At 42.8% G+C, this 12,782-nt stretch overlaps 1 protein-coding gene across 4 annotated transcripts in view; it reads right to left on the bottom strand.

Moving 5' to 3' along the window:
* Positions 1-1,054: 1,054 nt before the first annotated feature.
* The window catches only part of EFCC1 (EF-hand and coiled-coil domain containing 1), a 53,197-nt gene continuing 41,469 nt past the window's right edge, over positions 1,055-12,782 (bottom strand). The window contains exons 5-8 of one of the 4 annotated variants that reach the window (XM_062007955.1): positions 12,358-12,523; positions 6,149-6,307; positions 3,363-3,432; positions 1,055-1,903 (exon numbers count right to left, since the gene is read on the bottom strand). In XM_062007955.1, the coding sequence (XP_061863939.1) occupies positions 1,770-1,903; positions 3,363-3,432; positions 6,149-6,307; positions 12,358-12,523 (529 nt within the window). In that variant the 3' untranslated portion in view covers positions 1,055-1,769. Of the gene's footprint in view, positions 1,904-3,362; positions 3,433-6,148; positions 6,308-12,350; positions 12,524-12,782 lie in introns of all 4 variants that reach the window. The other 3 variants (XM_062007956.1, XM_062007957.1, XM_062007959.1) reach the window with 3 other exon arrangements.

A 12,782-nucleotide genomic window follows, 5' to 3' on the forward strand; every position in this document is an offset into this window, starting at 1 on the left:
AAAATGAGCCCAAGCAGTGAACCAGCTTCTGCCCATTTAAAGTTTTACCCATTGCTCATTTAGTGAGTCAATTTTGTAGCATGTACTATTAGCATATAGTTTAGTATACACTTAGTATATTCTGCTCACTATTCTGTTGGTAACATATTTAGTATTAGTATAGAGTTCTCCTTCAGACAGGGTGAATATTGCACTATGTTTAAATGTCCTCTCTAATTTCTCTTTATGAAAAATCTACATGAAAAAAAATATATCTCCTCTTAAAATCTTCCTCTGTTAAACTGGAAAAACCACCAGGTAAAACCCCACTGAACAGCATTTGTTCCATTGTTTGCAAAACACCTTTTTTCTCCTCTGAAATAGCTGTTGTAACTTTTTGTTGCCGACGTGGCTCTAGATGCTAAATGATGCCTCACAATTTGGGATGGAGGTGTATGCAAGCCATACTGGGGATTAGGAATAAAAAGGAATAGAGATCTTCTTGCATTGTGGCACAGACTTTTCCATGGGAAAAATTCCCATATGCCCAGTTCTGAGTTGAATGCTCTTATTTCATGGCTGGCATTATCTCTGTCGTATCATTTCACGTTCTTAAAAGGTCTACAGTGCACCTTTTTAACAGTATAAAAGCAGTTGTATCATTTAAGAACTCTGCTGCTTTATTTCCTCCCTTGGATAGATGAATGAAACAGCAAAGGAATCTTGGAAATACCATAGAATCATAGAATGGTAGGCTTGGAAGGGACCTTCAGAGATCATCCAGTCCAACCCAATACCAATATGATACTTTGTTTTTACTTTGGGCCCTGGGCATTCTTTTATTGTTGATGAAAATGTTACATGGCACTGTGATTAGGCCCAGGATTTTACATTAATTTGTCTGCAAGTGGGGCCTAAGCAATTGTCTGTGCAATTGCTCCAAGGGGAATGAAATGAGAGAGCCAAGTTGTGTGCCGTGCGTGTCGCTTGCTAATGAGACAACAGCAGTTGTTGCAAAGGGAATTTTTCAACCCTTTCTTTCCCCAAGAGTCTGAGAACAAGATTGTTTGATACCTTTTCCAAGCAGTTAAATGAAACTTTTAATGTAAAATATAAGACTATTGTCAGGAAAGACTGTTGCAGGGTTCCAAGGCAATCTCCATAATTGCAGATACAAAGTTTAGCAGAGCAATAACAAATCTAACCAGTTAAATAAGGTGAAAAAATGAATCACAGACACAAGCACATTTTATACATAAGCCCTTAAAACTTGCACTGCTGGCATATAGTCATGTGGATGTTTATAGCACAGTCATTTGGTCACTTGTATGTAAGGAAGCAGTTTACTTGCCAGTGATAACATAGGTTGCCTTTTGCTTTTGATTTGAGCTACCACAATAGCTAGAAGCTGTGCCCAGCCAGTGTGCAACCAGAACTGTTTATCTAAATAGGTCAGGTCAGTGTATTTGGAAGAGTTTTTATTTGGTTAACTGATGCATTTCCAGAGCCATCATGTAGTCTGGTGAGGCTTCCCTCAGAGACAGACATTGCTGTGTCATCCTCATGTCCTGTGAAGGCTCAGTCATGCAAGAGAGGGCTTTGACATCAGCTGAGGAGCTGGTGTTCTTCCCAGAGCAGCACACCTTGGATTGTAGTGGCTGAATTATTCTGTTTCTCTTGTCCATTACTGGGCTCTGTTGAACTGGCCAAATCTTAGTCCTTCATGGTTTGGTGGAGTGAGTGAGGACTGCTGCTCAGCTGGTTGTGCAGGTTTTAGTTGGCACTGCTGCTCAGCATGAGATGAGCAGTGGGTTAGACAAGGACTGGTGACTCTGTGCCTTCTCCAGAGGCTGGCTTTGTAAGAGTTCACAGGCTGTCAGCTCGTGGTAGAGAGTATCTAGCACTTCAAATAGGTGGGCTTTTCCTTTTAAAAGAAAATTGCAAACATTATCATTTGAACCAGGATAGAAAGTTGCAGTTTACTGATCATGACACAAACTACCATAAAACATATAGATTTGAGACCACATAATGAATTCCTGTCCCTATAAAAATGGAAGTGGAACTGGGTTCAAAGACTGTTTTCTCTACTGGTTCTCTTGCTTCATTCACTGCCCACTGAGTCCTCACATACTTGTGTGGACAATTTCATGTCACACTAAAGAGCTGCCACTCCACCCATCCACTTGGTCTTCTCAAAGAGGAAGAAGGTGTTTGATTACAAAGATTTAGGAAAGCTGCTCGAGTCATACCAAGTGCACAGCCAGCAAATGGAAAGCAGAGAAGATGAGCTGTTTATGGCAATGGTGGTGCAGAATGGCAGAGAGCTGCACAAGGTTACTGTGCTTGTCAGTGGCCATAAAGAGGGAAGTACTTCATTTCAGCAGCATCTTCTGGCCACTTGTGTGCTGTGGATACCAACAACAGCCTCCTCTTCTCTTGTTCTCACCAGGAGAATATCAGACCTATGGCTCAAATATAGTTTCCCTTTGTGTTGGTGTCCTGAAGACAACAAAGGTCTGTCTTTGCTTTCTTTTCTCTGCTTCCTCTGCAACCACGCTGCATTAGCACAGCTTAACTCTGGGCTGCCTGTGCCCTGAACTGATGGACAAACCCAGACTGGTTTGTGTGTTATTCTCCTTAATTCACTGTTAATAACCTTCTCCAAAAGTAAACCCTCAGGCCACATCTAGTCTTTTATTATCTTGTCTTTGGCTACTGTTTGCCTATTAAAAGCATCTCTTCTTAGGCTTGGTACAGGATGTTCATTTCTTGAAGGTAAGTACAAATGCCCAGCTAACAGGAACAAAGTAATCAAATCTGAACCTCCAGGCTGCAATCCCTGTATGGTTCCTACAAGGGCAGCTCTGGCACACCAGACCACTGTCAAGGGAGAGGAGTTTGCAAGTTTAATTTTCATAAGAGGAACACAAAAGACTGTTATTAGAGGAGAGCAGGTTTGATCCAGTTTCTCTACAGGAATATTCCCTTTAGTGTATCTTGTTTGTGTTGCAGCAGAGGAATACAATACACAGTGGGACAGCAAACCTGATAAATAAGTACCTTACATGCTTGGTCATGTTTTTCACTCTCTCATATCAATGAAGCCCTACAGACATTAGTGGGGTACTGAATTGTTCCCTGAAGGCCAAACTGTAATTTAACCTTGGCTAAAAACAGCCCTGAACGTGCTCATGATTCTGACGTGTCACACCCTAGAAAACATCACTTTCTGTAGGTAATCTTCTTGCACAGTACATCTTTCTCCCTAGCCAGTCCCCTAGTATTTGAAATACCTTTTCTTTCCTGCTCATTACCTAGTGTTTTTCACAAAAGGACACTTGTCATGCTGCTTGGTCTCTGTAGAGGCTTTATTTTCTTACCAGGTTGGGGGTCCCGGCAGGATTCCAAAGTGCTCAGTAACATTTTCCCCAAGGCTCGCTTAGATATGTGCTTCAAAAAACAGAACAATGTTATGGCACAAATATGTCCATCACCACTTTAACTGTTTGCAACAACACCTAAGCCACTGTATCTGCATTTGAAAATGAAAATGAAACTGCATCCTGGTAGCACAGGGCTTTATTTTCAAGTGCTTTATTTTAGCTACTGCTTAAAGAACAGCTGTTTGTGGAGGGCTCCAGTTCCTTCATGTGGCTGTACAAGGAGAAATAACTGTGGTTCAGTGGAAAATACAGACTTTTCCACTGTGTGTGTGCCTAAACAAATGTAGATGGCAAGGAGTGTGAGCAGGGTGTGCACAGCAAAAGCTTGTTCAGCCCTCTGATAGGCCTGTGGTGAAAGGGGAATGGGCAGAAATGGTGGTGTCATCTCAGAGAGAGGCTTCTCAGACCCAGCTGTCCTAGGAAGGATTGGGAACCATTTTAGATATAAACAAATGAGAAGAGATTGTGGGTGTCGTGGCAGGCTCCCACTTATAGATTGAGATGTAATAAACATTAGCCAAAGGGAGAGGATTGTAAAACGACTTAGGATTTGGATGGTCTTTTTCAGTGGTAGATTTAGACTAGAAGTCAGTTGGGACATTGCATAATGTGTCTAGAAAAAGAAACTCTCTTCATTTGCTATCAAGACACTAATGCATGCTTTCTGGGAGATGGTCCTGCAATCAGTTCAATTAGCACTTAGAGTCCCTCTATCTGCAGGGACAGGTTGTTCTTGTTAAAACTTCTAACATGTAGTGATAGGACAAAGGGTAATGGCTTTAAACTGGAAGAGGATTACTTTAAATTAGCTATTAGGAAGAAGCTCTTCCCTGTGAGGGCAGTGAGGCCCTGGCACAGGCTGCCCTGAGGGGCTGTGGCTGCCCCATCCCTGGCAGTGCTCAGGGGCAGGTTAGATGGGGCCTGGAACAACCTGGTGTAATGGAAGGTGTCCATGGCAGGGGGGTTGGAATGAGATGAGTTTAATATCCCTTCCAACTCAAAACCATTCCATGCTTCTATGTTCAAATGAAAATAGAAGCTTTCCTGGAAGAAAGAGAATAGCTCTGGGAAAGACAAACTCAACTACTTGGGGAAGAAAATAAGAGAAGTTTAATCTACTGCCAACTTCAGGAAGAACTTTGTCACTGAGAGCCTTGTTAAGCACTGGAATGGGCAGGTAGGAGAGTCCTCATCCCTGGAGCTATTGCAAAGCTGTGGAGCTGAGGGCCAGTGGTGGGTTTGGCAGGGTGAGGGGAGGGGTTGGACTTGATGAGCTTAAAGGTCTCTTCCAACCAAAATGAATCTATGATCTCCAGTAGCCTACTTTACTAACCCTGGTCATCTGCCTTCTGCTTGTCTGTGCCAGTGGGGACTGGGGCATGGTGGGAATACAGGCTGGAAACACACAACCTCTGCAACACAGCGTGAGGTTCAATAGTCCCAATAGGACATGCATTTGCCTCTGGACACTCATTCATTTGTGGTAGATTCTTTTGCAAAGGAGATGCTTGGGATACTGAAAACAGGAAGGTGAATGTGCTGGAGAAGTGACACCTAAAACCATTTTCTGTTGAATAAGCTTTCTTCTGTCTGAAGTAAATCCCATCATGGGATTTAGGGGATCCTTGCCAAACTCTACTGGGAATGCTGTAAATGATCCTGTTCATTGACAGCACTGTTGCCTCTACTGGTGCTATGGGAGCTGGCAGCACACAGTGGCAGGTTTCCAGCAATGATTAGCATTGCTATTATCCCTGAGATATGGCACACTGTGTGATGGATTGTCTCCCAAGCAGAAGTGATTTGCTGTAATACAACTGACCAGTGAATGACACGTTGAAGTCTTGACACAAAAGGTTATGATGCTTGTTGCCAATTGTAGTCTTTACTAGTTTCATCCTTCACTGGATTGTTATTGATGCATGTGTCAGACTTGCAGCATGAAATTTCCAACCTGAATTTCCATGTCAAGTGCTAAAACAAGTTACAAAATTATGAGATATTGCACTTGCTCCTGAGAGTCATCAGTGGAACATGACATGAGTGTACTTCAAAGTGAAAGGATCGTCTGAGCAAACACACTCATACAGATCAGGCAGAGCTTCGCTCAAAACTGTGGAGAACCCCGAGTCATTGTGAAAGAAATGAGTTCCCAGCAGCCCAGTGTGGCTCCCAACATACTCTGTGTTCTGCAGATTATGTGGTTTGCCCATTTTTTGGCCAGCCCTTACCACAATCATTCCCAAGCAGGAGATTAAAATGTCTTTTCTAGAGGACTGAATGGCTGTACTGGCCACACATTTCTAGGGTGTTATTGCATCAGCTTTTGTAAGTCCAGTTTTGGATTAGTAATTGGGTAAAAAACTTCTTACAAGAAATATTGCTGTATAAGAATGGGTTTTATCCTGATCCCATTTCATGTTAGGATGCAGTCAAAAACAAAAGTCTTTTTCTAGGATGAAAACCAACCCAGAATCTTTCTGATTACTGGCATTTTTGTTTTCCTTGTTTCCTCTCAGTTTGTGTTTGGAGGATAATGAGAGCTTGGGCATCTAGATCAAAGGAGATCTGAAGGCTTCCAGTCAGCCACAGTTTTCTGCCACCACCAGGCAGTCCTGGTGTAAAGGACTTTATGCTTAAAAGAAGGAAGGGACATCCTTTTTAGTTTGGAAAGGACACTATGAAACCCAGTTGTAAATCTCTAGACTGCTTTCTTGCCATACCAAGTCTCGAAGTTGTCGAAGCAGCTGTAAAACATCCATGAGCTTTTCTTCCACCAGTGACAGCCTAACTCTCTCAGTCTCCAACATCTGCAGCTCCATCTTCAACAGTTCGGTCTCCTCCACCTTTTGCTGCAGTTCACCTAGCAATGGGCCTTTCATCTGGACAATGACACAGCAAATGATAAGCACTGCAGCTTTTCACTTTCTTGCCTAATGACTGCAAAGCTAAGTTTTCCCCCTTATCTAGTAAGTGTCAGTTCACTCCAGAAGACTAACTTGAAAGGAAGGCTATTTTGTCATGTATGACATGAAGTGAAGGATCAATAGCTGCTAGGAAATGCATGCTTTCCTCTGGCACATAGTGGCAGCTCATTCCACACTGGATGCAGGCAGATCATGCAGAAATGTTAAACACCAGCATTACTATTGCAGTTTTCTGATCTTTTGCATTCCTGTCATCTTCTGTAAGGCATAACCAATTCATGAGCCCTCATCAAAGGAAATCATACCTTGGGCTTTGCAAATCCTACATATCAACCATCTGTACCTTTGGTGAAACAAGAAGGTAATTAGCTCCTTTGTTTTAAGTACAGTGTCTTAAGGAAAAAACAAAAGAAGAGCCTGGTTCTGCAAAACACTGGCCTGTGTGCTTGGTGAATCACTGGTTTGCAGCTGAGCACAGAAAAGCTCAGATTCAACAAGATGCAGAAATCCTGGGCAGGAGGAGTCTCCTCAGACCTGCACCTTCCAAAGCTGAACTGACCTGTCAATTGTCTCAGACTGCCCTGTGCAAAAATGTTCAGGATTTGAAATGCTGCTTGTGTTTCAACATGAAACCTAGGTGGCTGCCACAGCATTTGCAAAAGCAGAAGTCTTTGTTTGTCACACACCCAGGCTTGTTGCAGATACACGGCCAAGTTGCTAAAAAGAGCCTGAAAGCATAGCACTTCAATATTCATTTTGGACCTCTGAGAGCACTGACAGATTTCAGGTTTTATTAACAAAAGTAAACTTATCTCTCAGTCAATACTGTGCCAAGTATTCTGAAATGTCACCATTCTTTGCAATTCCTTGTGGCAAACACAACCTCCAAATATTTATCAATGTTACTCTGAGAAAAGAAACCACGTGAGGTAAAAGCCAGACTGCTGGCTCTGCTAATGCCTTCTGTTGTCACCTAGAGACAACTATGGCTTAGAAATGACTGAGGAGAGAGTTAATGCACACACTGTTTCATAGATATTTTTTCTTTGTGGTGGTAATCTGTATCCTAATGCATTTTAACAGATGAGAAGGAACTCCAGTTACAACACAAGTGTCAGCAGAGTGAAAAAAGAAACCAGTTCCTAATCCTCGCTGAGCCTTCCAGAAGGTCATTTTAGTTTCTGACAGTGCTAATAGTGAGTATTGGTTGGTACTTATTACCCTGTCAGAGGGAAATCAGCCTGTTCCATCAGCTGTCTGTGAGCTCTGCCCTGTGAGGCTCTACAGCTCCTCTGAGTGACACAACAGCCACACAAGGTTGGGTCCGGTCGCTCTGCCAAACAATGATTTCAGCATCCCCCTCAGAACAGCCCTAACATTTTCCTGCATGGAGAGCCAACTTTGTTACCACCACTGTTACCACAGCAGTCTGACTGAGACATAGCACATACTCTAGAGACTGTGAGAGGTCTTCAATGAATTAAACACGTGGTACCCTTTATTATCTTGCAGATTACCTCCACATTCTAAATACCACCTGGCATAGAGATGTACTAAACACATGAACTAGTTTTGTTCCTTTTTACAGCTGAAGCAGTGTCACATCAAACAACAGAGGTGAAAGGTCATCATTTTTTCAGTGTGACTTTCCCAATATGCAGTTAGGCAGATGCTCATGGAAATTCACATCAGGTGCTCATCTAGCCTGGTCCTGCACCTTGCCAGGCCCCTGCACCCCCAACATCACTTGGCTGCTGCTTTTAGCTGCCGCTTTAGCTGTGCTGGCAGAGCTGCTGCTCTTGGAAAGCTGCACAGGGCACCCTCTGTCCTCTGCTGGGTGTTCCTGAAAGGCTATGGCTGAGCAGTGGCTCTCACATACAAACATGAATAGGACAAGTGCAAACTTCTCTCTGTTATACACACACCACTTGAGTTCTCTGGAGCTGTGCAGTGTCATGACCAGCTGCTCAGTCTGTGTAGACAGCACAGGCAATATGCCTAGCTGATAATGCCACTACTGAGTTTTAGACATAGCATTTGTTGCTTCTGCTGCCCTTTCTCCTCTTTGACTGCTCCTACAAAGCCCTTTCATTTCCTATGCTAGGGCTGGTAATCTGCTTTCCACAGCCTTTGTACCCTAACAGTCACTGGGTCATATACCAGGGTACCAGGTGCCTGACAGCTTTGTTTCATTTACACATATGGGTCTGCAGGTTTTTGTTTTGCTGTGCTTGAAGGCAGTAGCTCAGTGTACCATTAAAACATTCTCCCAGGTTGTTTTTTCCTAGCTGGGTTATATCTAACACCTGTGCTGACCTGAACGTTTGCAGTAAGATAATGATGATCATCAAGCACAACCTATTTTTAGAACTTTGCTACTGAGGAGGAATGGTCAGTAGTTAAGTCACAGGGCTCAGAGGAGTGGGTTTGGTTTTTGTCCCCTGGCAGAGTCTGATTTTGGATATGTGCCTTGTTTGTGAAATGGAAGTACTACCTTGGCAAACACCACTTTTGAGAAGTCAGCTGCTGATATGCAACCCCCTGAATAAAAGGGGATGAATGCCACGGGAAGAAGCTGAGCTCTGAAGTAGTGTGTACAAATACATCTAGGACAATGAATAATTAATATACAAAAAAACCCCTTAAGGAATGCAAGATAAAATAATTCTCTTGTCTCTTCCACAGAAATTCAGGAGGCTGTTGTATTAGAGCCATTTTTAGAAGCAATGAACCTGAGGAACATTTTCAAAATGGGAAGGAGACAGTACCACAGCAGCAGGATGGAGTGCTGAGCTGTGCTCTGTCACTTAGATTTGAAATCATTTCACCCCCAAAGGACTGGGAGGGTGGCAAATGGAGCACTAGTTTTTAGGAGAGGCTGCAGAGATGATCTGAGGAATAGCAAATCGTCTCAGGAGCACCTGTAATTCTGTCAGGTGCATTGATAGGAATGGTGATGAAGGGGGGACTTGCTGAATACATAGATGAACATAGTGAAGAAGAGGTTTCTTTGAAAGGCTCTATGAATATATATTACTAATGTTATTTCAGTAGATAGTGAATACTTTAAACCTGCAAAAAGCTTTCCATAAGATTCATCACCAAAGACTCAAAGGAAAAGATAGGGCAGTGGTGCAGATCCTGCATGGACTCAGAGCTGGTTAGAAGCTGGGGGTAGGGCACAGAGTGACAAACCAGGATTAGAGGGTTCACAATGGGGGAAGATAATCCTTTGGGTCTCATACAGAGCTGTCTTAAGGCTGGAGCTTCTCAACATATTCAGAAATGATTTTTAAAAGGTGAATGTCAAAGTGATTAAGTTTGCTTTCAGTACATGTTTTTGGAGGGGGAGTCAAAACTAAGGCTGCCTGTGAAGGATTGCAGCAAGAGTTCATGATACTGAATAGCTATGGGCAATAAAAGAGATGAAATTCAGTGTCACTAATGCAAAGGAAGGCATGTGGGAAAGGTACACGATGTGGTATGTGTGCAGTGATGGCCACTGCCACTCAAGGAGGAGATCTGGAAGAGCTGTAATCTCCTGAACGTGGCTCAGCAGTCAGCAGAGATCAAAAGGACATATGCCAGGAGCTATTAGGAAAGGAACTAGGAACAGACCAGAAACTATGATAACAGCATGAAAATCTCATGTTTGAGTACCCAGCACACTTTCAGTTCCTTTCATTCCAAGAGGGTAACAGAACTCGAAAAGCACGTGAAAGAATAGAAGAGAACAACAGAAGTCATGGTTTCTGTGCCAACACAGCTGGGACAAACTGGGAATGGTGATAACTGAGGCAGTTTTGCTGGTAATAAAAGTCTGTAAAATTAAGAGGGAAAGGCCATTTGCTGGTTTCCAAGCACAAAAATGGGGTGACAGTAGACCATCAGGCAGCAGATTTAAAGGTAACAAAAATCCTCAAAACCTGTTCCTTTCTAAGTAGTGCTGAGACCCTTTGCCCCAAGATACCTAAAGCATCATTAGCTTCAAGGAAAGGAAGGGTAAATTCATGGTAGACAGCTCCAATCCTGGCCTTTAAGCATGATCCTCCATGCAACATCTAGTTCAAGATGTTTTTCCCTCATGTATTTGGAACCATCAAGAGGAAACCCCTCTGTACTGTTTCATTGCTTTTCTCTGAGCAGCTGCTTCTTGCCACGAGGTGTGTGAGGTTATGAGGAACTTTTTGTTTGACCCTGTATGGCAGGTTATAAACTAATTGCCTTTTTAATTAGGGTGGGAGTTTCCATGCAAGCTTTTATAGGAGGGAATTTCTTTGTAATGCTACACTTGGCAATGTGTCACTTCATAATTCACTCATGTTTTCTCCATCTATGGTTCTTTATCATCCTTTAGACCTCAGTAGAGACCTCTTCTAAATATTGCTGGAAAGCAGAACTTTCTAGATATGACAAGTTTCAGAACTCTTTTATCCCTGCTTTTACAAATCTTTGCCTTCCAGTTGTCCTTGCCTTCCAATTTGCTTTGTGTTGATTACAGAGACAGTCACCTCTTTGTAAAGAATTACTTATTACTTGTCTGTAAAAAAACCTATAAGCACACAAACCATAAATGCTGGCTAAATGAAAGTAAAGCTCTAACAGGCTGAAAATGATTCATCCTGCTGCTTTTAAATTCATGTTGCAGTGAGCTGACACTATGCATTATTCACCTCCCTGCCTGCCTTTAAGTCAAGAGCAGCAGATTCCATTTCTGTTGTGGAACTTTGTGTTAATCTAGCGATGCTGGTACTTTTCTGAGCAAGGTGCTCAGAACTAATATCCATCAGCAGAGATTAAAAAGAAGGCAATATGATACTGTGGCAGGAGATGGGTGCCTCTGAATGGAAAAAAAGGAGAACTGGCAGTACCTCCAGGAAGGAATTACCTTCCTGTGGGTAGAGGAATAAATGTAGTTTTGTATGTGGGCTGATGTTAAGCAATATAGGAGGAAGCTTTTTGTTGCTCTAAGGGGTATCACAAGAATAACCTGTCACTGAGGTCTGCAAATTGTGTAAGACACAGGTATGATTTTATGCTGTCTTAATTTGTTTTTCCTCACAAGCAAACTCTTTCATTTTATTGAGTCGAGGAGGAAAATGAGATGAAATACTGATAGAAATCAAAGGATGGCAACTGCTGAATGGAATCCTCCCAGCACTGCTGAAATCTTTACACTCCTTTTCAAGAAGGGGTATAAAACACTGAACAAGCATTAACTGAACCTTAAGACAAAGCAGACCAAAGCAATGCATGTGCTGCACTACTTTGGTTTCACAGGAAGATCACTGGCATTGAAATTCATGCTCATCAATGGCAGAGGTTTGCAGTATTGAAATAGCAAGATCACAGGGGACTACTAGGACACTGCACTGGGGCTTTTAATGAACTGTGGTTCTAACCTCTGCTGGAGGAAAGCTGAACATGCTGCTAAGCCTGAGAGCTGTTTAAAGAAATTATTATGAAGATATTGGTCTAAGCCTGAGAGACAATCAGAGCAAACTGGATGATTTCCTCTGAAGGATCCCAGAACAGTGAGCCCCTTGTATCTGTCAGCTGGAGGAATTCCTTGAGAAATGATTGTGGTCCCAGAGGAGCTGCATGTCTTGGGATGTCGGAAGTGTTGCATTCACAGCCAAGGAACCACTGGAAGCTGCCTCTAGTAACCCTATACTATGGTATAGTCGATGAGTGGCTCCTTAGTTTGCCCTGGTATCAGTCCCAAACAGAGCACGAGTGGACATCTTAAACTGTGGAAATAAATGATGGTGTTTGAAGAGCCCACATCTGACTGTGGCTGGTGTACATCTCATCCTCCAAACAAGTGGAGTTTCAGGTAGGAACCAGACCAGAAATATGGATGTTAGAAGAAAGCATGACAACCCAGCAGCACAGTGAGAAACAGCAACAGAGAGCAGAACAACCAGAATAAAACTTGTGTCTAGAAATGCAGCTACTTAAAGATACACAACCAAGTCTTTCACCCCCAGCCTGGCACCTGTTACCTCTTCCATATTTGTTTCCAGCTTTTTCACTTCATGCCCTTTGAGCTCAAGCTGCTCAGTTAGCTGTGTGATTCTGTCTGCAAGCTCCACAGGGGCTGTTTCGTAGCCATCAGTACTGGTTGTCTCCAGGTAAGACATTAACTTTTTCCACATCTTTTCATCACATCTACATGGACATTAAAAAAGACAAAGTTAGTGGAACCTCCTGAGGAAGGTCTATGCTTGTAAAACATAGTTTTCCTGCAAAACTCTTGGCAGCAGAGACCACAAATTGGCATCCTAGCTGACATCAATGAGGGTTAGGTGGGAATATCTAATATATTCTTCCCCAGGAGCTATAAAGGATGGGCAAAGGAACCTGCTAACTTGGCTGTGTAGTGTTACTGCTTCTTACTGAAGCCATGGTGCCTTCAGGTCATGTCAAA

The sequence above is a fragment of the Colius striatus genome, chromosome 15 (genome assembly GCF_028858725.1).
Source record: "Colius striatus isolate bColStr4 chromosome 15, bColStr4.1.hap1, whole genome shotgun sequence".
Classification (NCBI taxonomy): domain Eukaryota; kingdom Metazoa; phylum Chordata; class Aves; order Coliiformes; family Coliidae; genus Colius; species Colius striatus.